Source organism: Mixophyes fleayi, chromosome 5 (genome assembly GCF_038048845.1).
Source record: "Mixophyes fleayi isolate aMixFle1 chromosome 5, aMixFle1.hap1, whole genome shotgun sequence".
NCBI classification, from domain to species: Eukaryota; Metazoa; Chordata; class Amphibia; order Anura; family Limnodynastidae; genus Mixophyes; species Mixophyes fleayi.
Window position 1 is genome coordinate 230,274,832 of NC_134406.1, and position 11,565 is coordinate 230,286,396.

General features: G+C 40.4%; 2 protein-coding genes across 4 annotated transcripts in view; one reads left to right on the forward strand and one right to left on the reverse strand.

Moving 5' to 3' along the window:
- Positions 1–2,630, forward strand: part of TRIM55 (tripartite motif containing 55) — a 98,221-nt gene extending 95,591 nt beyond the window's left edge. Inside the window, exon 9 of one of the 2 annotated variants that reach the window (XM_075213590.1) lies at positions 1,016–2,630. In XM_075213590.1, the coding sequence (XP_075069691.1) occupies positions 1,016–1,138 (123 nt within the window). In that variant the 3' untranslated portion in view covers positions 1,139–2,630. The remainder of the gene's footprint in view (positions 1–1,015) is intronic. The other variant, XM_075213589.1, reaches the window with a different exon arrangement.
- CRH (corticotropin releasing hormone) lies at positions 2,605–4,961 on the reverse strand. Of its 2 annotated transcripts, none has more exons than XM_075213592.1 (2): positions 4,635–4,961; positions 2,605–3,696 (listed from the first exon to the last, which is right to left on the reverse strand). In XM_075213592.1, the coding sequence occupies exon 2, from the start codon at positions 3,646–3,648 to the stop codon at positions 3,139–3,141; it is 510 nt and encodes a 169-aa protein (XP_075069693.1). In that variant the 5' UTR covers positions 3,649–3,696; positions 4,635–4,961; the 3' UTR covers positions 2,605–3,138. The 2 variants fall into 2 exon arrangements, with proteins under 2 accessions (XP_075069693.1, XP_075069694.1); XM_075213593.1 differs by having other exon boundaries at positions 2,605–3,733.
- Between the last annotated feature and the right edge of the window lie 6,604 nt (positions 4,962–11,565).

Genomic DNA, 11,565 nt, shown 5'->3' on the forward strand with positions numbered 1-11,565 from the left:
AACATTGGGCGTGTAACCAGCACTAAGACTTGCAGTCACGGGGTCAGTAGAAAATGAACTTGCAGTCAACACTAGTGAATAAAGCAGGCAATGTACCATAGACCCAGCCAGGTCACAAATCCCAACACAGGTGCCAATAGAAGTCGGTCATTGAAACCCACAGGTCCATCCCCATAACCATTTACATGTTTTTACTATGGTCAAAATACACTAGTAAAAAGATGTTGTTTTAATTCCTGTGGGCAAGTCAGGTGCTAGCTGAGCTGGGGGCAGGTTGGCATCCCAATCCCATGCTGGGCTACCTTTTGCTGGTTCACTGGGCTACCTGCATTTATTTCTTTTAAAATGTTTCTAATAGGCTGCTAAGCTGAGTCTCTCCCCTGGCTAAAATTTGCCAGCCAGCCCCTGGGGTTAGGGTTTTCTATATACACCCTCTAGTATTGTGTATATTATTTGCATGTCTTGGAACTCTTGTCATCTTTGGTGTAATAAGCATCTTGATATCTCCCTCTGCCACATCTTCTTGCAGATTGTAGTGTAAAAGTAGCAAATGGGGCCTGCCACAGACAGGAGGGCTCACAATGGCCAGACCTCGAAGAAGACAGAACCTTCGGGACAGATTAGTGCTGTAACAGTCTACATAGAAACATAAACAGCAAAGATAGGGTTTGCGTGTGCAAAATAGAACATTGACTGATCCTTTTTTCATAGAACCCATAGTATCAAAAAGTTCGCAAAAGTGGAGTCAGCCTTTAAGATGTATTTGCTTTTAGGCATGTGTTACCAAAAGCACCAAAACTATTTATGGTTAATATACAGGTACCCAAGAGATAAATAGTATACACTTATTTCTTTTATTGAAAAGTTGTTACCATAGTAAGAAATTATAAACGTATATTCATAACAAATATTCACACTGACAAGTTATGGTACATTTCACTGTAAAATTCATTTTCTACAGTTTCCCTTTAAATGTACATGACTGTTCGCTAACACGACGCTCACTTTCTTGCAGATTGGGTCTGAGGCATCAGTGCAGGGGGGTGCACAGGAGACTGCAGGATCTAATCAGATCGACAGCACAGACGCATCAGGTCACGTCTTCTCCTTCTCATGGCTCAATTCTCTATCTGAGTAAATGCTCTCTATGAAAAACTGTTGTCTACCGTATCAGTATAAATATGTCAAACATCCAATGTGTCAAGTCTGGAGATCCTCCGTCTATATTTCAGCAGTTTGTGTTATTCTTCCCATGTCTTTGTTTTTGTATCATGCAATTATCCTCAACCATCACACTGATGGAAGATAGTAAAACACCAACCTTTGGAAGTCTGACATTGATTACCACAATGAAATTAAATGAATGTCAATATGAAGTGTAATATATGAAACTACTTACTCTTGGGAGACTCAAATCTTGGGATCCAAATAAGACTTTCCAAATGACTCCAGCATGAACTCTGCTGTTTGCTCATCTCTCATTATCAGCTGAGTAGGGTGTGATGCAAGAGCTGATTTATATATCTCATTCAAGTCTCTACCTTCACTACTTCAAATGTTTCCGGATACAATTAGGGGTACTGTAAGGAGTAACTGCACAAACGAGTTCAGGACAAAGTATGGTGCAGAGACCCTAAAGAGATTCTATTAGAACTGTTGTTTTTTTAGGTGATAATGAGTGAAACTCTATCCTGTTTTATAGCTAAGTCTGGTCTCTAACTTGAAGGGGTTTCTAAAGTACAACAGCACATTTCTGTAAAGTAAGTACACTTAAGTAACCTGTGGCACTCAAGACATTGTGGAACTACAGGTTCCAGCATGGGTTGACCGTCAGGTCTTGCCGGGGCTTAGTTCCAGACAAATATTCCCTGCAGTCTAGAGTGTAGTTTAAATTATCACTACAAAAACACAAAGTTCTGCCAAAAAGCAATTTTATGAGGTTAAATATGTGTGAGAAAATACACTTGACACTCGCTGATCGCTTCTTTTACACGTGTAGTCACAAATCTGTTATACACCCCCCCAAACCACGTCAATTGATTTATTGTAAAGTTTAGACCTGGTCGATTCTGGCATAAGTTCAAACCCCTTGATACCATCTGTTGAACTCCTCGATATTATCACTTGAATTTTGTGTGCGTCTGACAACCTCTTACCTCCATCATTATATCATATTTTACAATTTTCTTTAAAGCAAAAAATAAATAAACAATTATATAAAGCAGTATGGACAGCAACAATTACTGATGTGTGACTCTCATCCTGGCTGCCATCCGCCTGGTATGGCAAAAACCGCCAAGAAAATCGCTATGTGTTGAGTTAATTAGAAAATATAAGTTTTAGTTTCTTTAGGGTCTTCTTTCATTGTTCTGGTTACCTCCGAATTTTTCTTTTCCTATTCCTTTACATGGGATGCAAGTAGGTGAACAATTAAATCTATTTGCTGTATTTTTCTTTTGCACGAAAACTTAGGACCATCTATGTCTAATTAGGTTAAAAATACTTTTCCCCCAAAGAAATTAAAAATGGACAGATGTAGCTTTGCAGATTTTATTAAAAATATAGATATTAAACATTATGTTTACACACCAATGTTGTGCGAGCTCTGAAAAGATGTTTTTTATTATGGAAATGTATACAATAAACTTTTGATGCAAAATAAATTACAGCGTTTTGATTTATTTATTTTTGTTTTTGTTTTTTTTGTTTTACTTCCCAGTGGAAAACCCATTAGGTTCAATAGATGCCTCTTAGCTATTGTTTTCAGAATTTGAAGCCCACTCTCAAACTGGTGTCCCTAAGGATATTGATATATTACAAAAGTAACCCCCAAAAAGTGTGAAATAAAAATAAGTTACAAATTATATCTGTTGTCTTTTTTTTTTTTACTGCAGTCAAATACACCCGGTGCATGCTGATAAACAGAGATAGGATCTCACCCCCTGGTCTCACCTGGGGACCAGCAGCAGAGCATTGCTTTGTGTTGCTGACCCCGCAGGCACCTAAGGGGTTACGGAGTACATCCTCTATGTCTGAAGCTATAGAAAAATAAACAAATGGTATCAGGGCAGCAGAATGGTACATCATACTGTATAGTTTGTGATAGATGCAGGGACCTCTTTGCCAGAAGACAATGGGCTATTTCCCAATAATGTCCATCAGTTTCCTGTTGCTGTGGGCTTGTTGGGCTATCTGTTCGGCTCTGGCCATTTCCAAGACTTCCCGGAGCAGATGGAAAGTGAGATCCAGGGAGATCGGAGGCTCCTCTGCACGTTTTCCCCGGTCCGTGGGCTCTTCCTGAGCGGTGTATGGGGAGGAATCTGCTCCATCCAAGATCCCAGCTCTGAGCCCTGGCTGGCTGCCCCACTGTGCAGGCTGCAGCTGCTGGACAGCCCTGGCAAAGTTACTGGAGGCGACGCCTGGGAGACGGCTGGCTCCAAAAGAGCTTGGGGAGTACTTGTGGAGGTTCCCCAGGCGTAAGAAATACTCTTCTCCCATACGAAGTAAAAAAGGCTGGTACTCAGACAGGAGAGGCGGGGGGACCCCGGCAGAAGAGCCCGAAGACTTGCTGCTGAAAGCTCTACACTCCTGACAGGGGAGGAGAGCGACCAGGAGGATCCCCGTACACACCAAGAGCTGGAACTTCATGTTACCCCGAATATCGGATCTGTAACAGAACAGACTTGCAGGGGAGACCTGGGGAGGGAACAAGAGGGGACAGTGAGGGAGAGAGCTGACAAGTGTAAAGTAAGAAGGGAGAAAAGGGGGAGAGAGAAAAATAGGGGAAGGACAGGGATAAAACAGACACAAGGTTGGTGATTTGACTGAATAGCTGTCCTAGGTGCTGAAATAGGCAGCACTAACCGGAGTCTGTCCTGGTAACTGACACCTACACCTACATATCAATACCATATTAACTGATCATATCAGCTGCATTACCTCTGATCACACCTCCAATACCAAGACACCTTTATCATGCTAACTGTATGACCATATAACAGACATCACCTCAACTCTATACCTGACCAGTTCACGAATGTCATATCAAGTGCCACCATATCACAAACATTACGGCATCTGTCACAATATCACCAATACAATATCTCTCTGATCCTTCCAACCATCTCATAATACTGTTGTGTACTGATATAAAGGTATAACTCTTAAAGGGGTTACAAACATAATGTAATATAATATAATATAATAACTCCGATTATATAACGTGTATCACAATTTCAACTACATATCACAGTTCTATTACTATACTACAGCACTTGATTATATGGAAGAGATCACAATTGCTATTTTTGCAGACTAACCATATTAACCATATTCCAAATCAACATCATTCAAGTCGTGCTAGCACTGTACATTATAGTGACTATACAGTAAATCAGAGTCTGCTAGCACTGTACATTATAGTGACTATACAGTAAATCAGAGTCTGCTAGCACTGTACATTATAGTGACTATACAGTAAATCAGAGTCTGCTAGCACTGTACATTATAGTGACTATACAGTAAATCAGAGTCATCTAATCGTGCTAGAACTTCAAAGCTAATATACATATATACAGCCAACTGATGTAAGTGGTTGGTATGCAACTGACAGCACCATAAGCAGTTGAACTTACTTGCGTTCTGAAGGTCCTCTTGTCTGGACTGTCCTAAGGAGTGAGGCACAGCCTACTGTATCACAGCATAAAAGGTAGGTGATAAGTATATCACTTCTGTGTAGTTGATGTATCTTCTTCCTTATGATGACATATCGGGATGTTGTGACAAGAATTTCTTACAAAAAGAAGCCTTGATGCTGCATTTTATAGCTTAGACCCTCGTCCAGAATCACGCAGCTCTTGCCTAATAAGCTGACGCTTTCTTGACAACTATTGCGTGCTGATCCTCTACTGAATAAATAATGGCTCCTTGGAGCAATGGGCAGAGTTTTGCTATTACAACAATGAATCTCACATCCAATTATGTTCCCAGATATTTATCGCTTCTTTGGTGACGTCAGTGACACTTTAGAGTGGAAGCGATATTCACAAGTCTCCCATTGACAAAAAAAAACTTGAATGAAATTTCGCAGGTGTGCTAAGCATCAGTAAGTGACCTTTCACTAGCAAAGGTCAAAGTGGCACATTTTATATCCAATCCCACTAGTCCACTTGAAGGCATATACTCTGATCATGCACACACTATTTATAACAGGGATAAGTCTAAACGTAGTTGAATTAAATACCTAATTACTTTGTCACTTGAATATTCAATGAAATACAAATTACCACACAAGAAGGTAAAAATGTACCAGCAAAATAATTGTGCAGTATATTTAGGCAGCTCAAACATTCACAAGGTATTTATAACACTGGATTTTACAAAGGATAAGTATGTTACAAGTCAGGATGCCGTAAATGATAGCGTTGTATTTTGAATAGAACATACAATGTTGTATAGCTATTAATATATATGGTTAAATAAGTATGTATTTGTGCGATCACCCAGACACGGTGAACCTATTCTGCATTACTATACAAATAGACATATCCACTGTCACACAAAGCTTTATATGGAATGGTACTTAATTATTATCTAACAAGGCGGAGAAGTATGATTTGCATTCTAAGTAGGATACATTTATTATGGCTGTGGTGGTAAAATAAGTCAGATAATGATATTGAATCTGTCTTCATTGCTAACCGAAACATTGCCATTAACTATTATACTGCACAATATTCAAATCTCATTTTGGTCAATATACAATACAGTATATCAATAATGTAATGGATCACTGCAATAATGATATCTAGTATCTTTAGTTCTAACCAAATATTATTAGGACTGTATATTAAAAGTCAACCTATGCAAGAAATAATGATTTTACAATGTTCAATGCTATTATATTAAAAGAGGCAATTTATATTTTTTGTAATTAAAAATAAAGATATATATTTAAAATACTCAAAATATTTTTTCTAGACCCCCCTCCCATCATCATCCCCACTCCCCTACAGCATTGTTCAAGCTTCAGTCTGTTAGTGGTGGCTGCCATAACACTTTTATTAAAGTTAGTGAAGGTCATATTTCCAAAGTGCAAAATGAACAAGACACAACAGTGTGAATTGATGAAGACACACTCCTTGACTTGCACTAGTGAGTCTAGATTGATGCCTGAGTACGTGGATGTGTGGAGCAAGGTAGCTTTGCTTGCAGTGGGGCAGAATTTGGTTGAACGGCTGATTGGATGCATTGGGCAGATTGAGGGGGTTCCTTGCTATGTATGGAATAGGTGGACCAGTGCAAGAACGGTGCAAGAATAAGATTTCATTTTGTGGAGGGATATTATTGAAATGAGATAAAATGGTGGAGAGGGTACATTTTTAGGAGTGTGCTTTGCTTTGGGAAAGGACACACAACCATTTGATTTTTGCCCCAGCTCAGCGATGACAAAGATCAGGTCTCGTCCTATAGTGGAACGCGTTGTGCACCTTCCAGTTGCATTGAGAAGCGCAATTCTAGGAGCAAAGTGAACGGAATCTTCAAGCCCACTACAGTACTATATGTAGTAAAGGCAGCCCTAGTGTCAAAACAATCTCAGGAGTAATTTAAGGCACCAATGAGGATCTTAGGAAAAAGACTGAGTAGTTGAACTGTATTGTGAATCTTACACTATTGCACGGTGCATCTCTTAAGATATGTTGCCTTTCCGCAAACCTAGGAGTGTCTCTAGTTTGCAGAGACGTCTCCAAAGCCTGGAAAGCAGTGCAGACAATTTAAGAATATTGGTTCAAAACCAAAGCAGTTTGTGGTACACATCATAAATAAGGTTCTTACTGGCTGCAAGGCTTTTATTGAATATTTTATTGTATGGGGTAGATTCTGGATGTACAGTATCAGGCATCGTTTTGCATGTCAGGTTGCTCATACATGATCTAAATGTTACACCCTCTGATAAATCTCTAGAGACCTATTAAAGCTATTTTAATGCTCCATGTCAGGTGTATCTAGTTAGACATGTGAAAGTTGTAGTTGTGTTTATTATACTGATAATTTTGTTATATTCCGTTACTGGGAACTGTATTGATGAGCTCACTCAGAGCGGGGGTCCTGTTACTTTTATACTGCAAAGACAGTTGCACAATAATATAAATACTCTGCTCTAAGGGGGAGATTCAATTAGCCGCAATGTGTATCAGGAACGTTCACATGATACTTCGTTGTGGAGATTTTACAGAAACCATTCTCCCTCGCACCCCAAAATAAGTGGAGATTTCTACTGTAATTGCCGGCAATGTGCGGTATTCCTCAACTGGTGAAGGATCATCGCTTACTAGGTGGAAAATATGTGATGAAGTAATTTTATATATGCAAATTTGGTCACATCGTACATTTATGACTCTGTATGCTTAGACAGACAGAAAGGGGACAGGAAAGTGTAGGTCAAGTACAGTAAAGTTGTTTTCTCGCAAATGCACCTGAGGTAGACTTGGACGCAGATGCCGGGAGGTGCGTCTCTTGTGGGTGCTTGAGGTCTGGTGCAAATATGTGCACTGATGATGATGATGATGATCAGCAGCCTTAGCTATCTGCTCCTGATTGGCTGATTGTGCGTTGTTCCGTCCCACTGATAGTACTTTAATTTTTTGGTGTGGCTCCTATATTATACTATTTTTATTATTATTATAGTTTTATTTACATAGCACCAATATTTTTACACAGTACTGTACAGAGAATATGTAATCACTCCCTGTCCAATTGGAGCTTACATTCTTAATTCCCTTACACACACACACACACACACACACCACACACACACACACACACACACACACACACACACACACACACATACACACATACACACACTCGTTATTTTTTGCATTGTGAGGACCCACATCTAAAACATGCGACATAAGGACAACCATTTACTAATGCCCTGTCAACAGAACAATCTTATGGGTATGTGTAGGAACCATTCGTCGCCACAGTTACCACTTGAGATTTTCTATTTGACTTTGATCATAGAATTGACACAAACTGCATGGTGGGGGAGGTTTCATGTATTCCGGCCATCTGAGGACATCCAGACACCTGCATACACCGACATCTAGTCATGGCTAGTCACACAGGTTACAGTCATGGTCAACCACTGCGTATTGCTTCAACTAATTGTTATTTCTCTTTGCAGATGTCATACAGTTTTTTTATGTAGTATTTCACAACTAACCAGTTTTGATCATTCGGTGCTGATGGTTCAGCCATGACACATGCAACGCAATCATGCTTTCCAGGCACCCTGCATGTCTGAATAATCATGTGCTTCTTCACAGCTTGGATCCCAACTCTGTCCCAGGATTTTTTCTGCACTTCTTTACGACCTGAAAGGATGCAGTGTTGTCCATTACGAATCTGCAAAAAAATAGGAGAAAGCAACATGCTTTTGTGTAACAAAACTTTGTAAGCCTTGGCTGGGCATTGGTCTAATGTTGCCAGGTCCATACACCGTCTCCCTTCCGACAGGGAAGTGTTGCCAAATGCATTCCTTTTTGTCTCACTGTTTCAGGGGTTTGCTCAACCTGTGACTTATCATTCTGTACCTGGACCAGTTCTAGAAAGAAACAGATATGTAAATTACAGATATACAAGTCAAAACCATATATCAGATGCAAGATTTCTCTCTCTCTCTCTTTCCTCTTTAAAAGTTTGCTGAACTTGGTCGAGTTATAAGGTACGCCCAAGGAAGTCTGCTAATTAATCCAAATCTGTGTCGTTTAGGTTGAGAACCTTTGAAAGAGTGGCAACCTGCTTTCGAAGCTTCATGGAGACAGAAGACAGGTTTTGGTTATACTTAGCTCCACACCCCTGGGAAAGAGGTGCATGCAATTGGAGACTCTGAAATGTGACAATGCAGTTGGTCTGGCAAATATACAGAGATTTTGGGTAGCAACTCCACATTCTTCATGCTTCTCTGCAAGAAGTTCCATTGTGGGTTTACATTGCTGGTGTCAGCAGGATTAGAATTTTCTCATTTGTTTTCCCTGGATTTCAATCCATGTGAAGTGCCAGCGAGGCATCTTCTCAAGGTTGGAAAGTGCTAGGACAACATCTTCATGGAGATCTAAAGTATCTCTTGAAGAGAAGGTATCAACAGCACCTTGGAGACTTCCCCTTTCCTTCTTCAATTGAATAAGTTCCCCTGTGCCAGGGTGACCTTTGCAAGCAATGCCCAGTTGTTAAGCAAACGCTCATGGATAAATTGCTTTGGTACACTTGCTGTTTCTCATTAAGATACAAGTGCATCTTTTTCACATCTTCAGTGAAAGGTAATAGCTGAGGCACAATGCACTTCAACTCCTTAAGAGTTTTCAAGGCAGCCGATGAGATCAGTTCATTCCATCTTGCCTCATAGATCTTCCTGACGTTGCATTCATTTCCACAGCAGTACAGCCCTTCATCATTGCTCAGAATTCCAAAATGATCAATATCTTTTGCAAGCCATGTCTGACCTTCAGCGCCAGTGAGGGTGTCTTAAATGTACCAGTTTCATCATCATAGCCAGCTACCGGCCTCACCATGTCTACGGCTTGCAGAAAGTTTGATGGTATGGTAAAGTCTTCCACCTTCTCCAAAGGTGTAGCTCTTCCGGCATATAACAGCAGCCTACCATTTATTAAAGCTTCTGATGGATGTACTCCTGTTTGCCAACAATTGACTTGACCCTATCTGCATGATGCATCTGTCATTTTTGACTGTGAGCTAAATTTCATCTGGGGTCATGTTGCTCAAGAGCTTTCGTAAGCCACCAATGATGTAAGGTGGAACAAGCTGAGCAAAGGCACACAGAGACTGGATTTTTTGCCAGGTTTGGGTCTGTTGCTCCTTTGGTTTGGCTAACATGTCTTCATGTGTCACCATGGGTATTTTCTTGCAAACAAGCCTTGGCAAGCAGTACAGTGCATGAAACCATCGGAAACCATGTCTTTGGTAGTTTGCATGGAATCAGAACATCGAATCCTGCTCTTATCACCTCAGAGTTGTGTGCAGAGTTGCCTCTATTCGGAATATGTGCAAATTGCAAACACCTTTCTCTTCAGTGCTTGGGAAATTCATGTACCAAAAAATTCAGTGTGGTGAACATGCTTGATATGCCGGGCTACTATTGAGAGAGGCTTCTCACAGTACACACACTACTGCTTTTTGTTATATGCCCCAAAGCCATCCCTTTTTTGGAAAGTGTTTGGATGGACACGACTTCATCATTTCAGACTTCTGTGTTCAAAACACAGCTGATATCTGTGTTAGTGAGAAGCCACATAGTGAGAGTTTATAGGGGAAGGAGCAGGGTGTCTCAACACCACAGAGTACATACATGAGGCTCAAATGAGCAAAAGGTAAACAGCGCTGGAAACTAAATGGCAATAAACATAGATGACTTCATGAAATGTTTAAAAATATTCTAATTTATTAAAACAAACAACATCCAATCCAAAAAAAACATTAGGACCACAACAATAATGTATTCTACATTCATAAAATGTTACACATAGAATCACAAATGAATAGTTGTATCTGACACCAATTTCAAATGATCTTCCCAATTTGAATATTATGGGCTAGATTTACTAAACTGCAGGTTTGAAGAAGTGGAGATGTTGCCTATAGCAACCAATCAGATTCTAGCTGTCATTTTGTAGAATGCACTAAATAAATGACAGCTAGAATCTGATTGGTTGCTATAGGCAACATCTCCACTTTTTCAAACCCGCCGTTTAGTAAATATGCCCCTATGACTCTATAATGACACTGTCCATGTAACACAATCTATAGATCAGATAATCCAATGATGTAAATGGATCTATATCATTCTGTCCAGCATAGAATACAAAAACACATGCATCAGAAGCCTCGCCCACCTGTTCCCACACACACACACACACACACACACACACACATACTTGTTTTTATTGCATCGTGTGGACCCTTGTCTGGAACTTGGCATATAGGGACACTCCTTTCCTAATGCCCTATCGACAGAACAATCATAGGGGTATGTGTAGGAGCGGTTTGTCACCAGAGAACCACATGAGATTTACACTTTGACATTGCATAAAGTACTGACACGGACTGCAAGATGGGGAAAGTGTCAAGTATTTTGACTGTCTGAGGACATCCACATCCCCGCTTACACCGACACCTAGCCATGGAAGCTACAGCCCTGTTCAACTACTTTGCATCATTTCAACAAGTTTGATCCTTCTTTAAAGTTGTTATGTGGTTCTTTATGTAGAATTTCACCCCCAACCAGTTCCAATCGTTCAGTATAAATGGTTCAGCCATGAGGCACGCAACACAGTCTCGCTTTCTGGGCACCCAGCATGTCTGTATAAACCTTATCAGGTGTTTCTCCACAGCCTGGACCTCCTCTCTGTCCCAGGATTTACTCCGCACTTTTTGCAAGTAGAGTGGTCCATTATGGCTCTGCAAAATACAGAGAAGGCAAAGTTCTTCTGCCTAGCAAAACTGTGTGCTACACCTATCTGTGGAAGCCATGACACTGGTCCCGTG

Bases quoted from the DNA above. Each gene is read 5' to 3' on its own strand.
- CRH (XM_075213592.1), bottom strand. From the start codon at position 3,648: ATGAAGTTCCAGCTCTTGGTGTGTACGGGGATCCTCCTGGTCGCTCTC.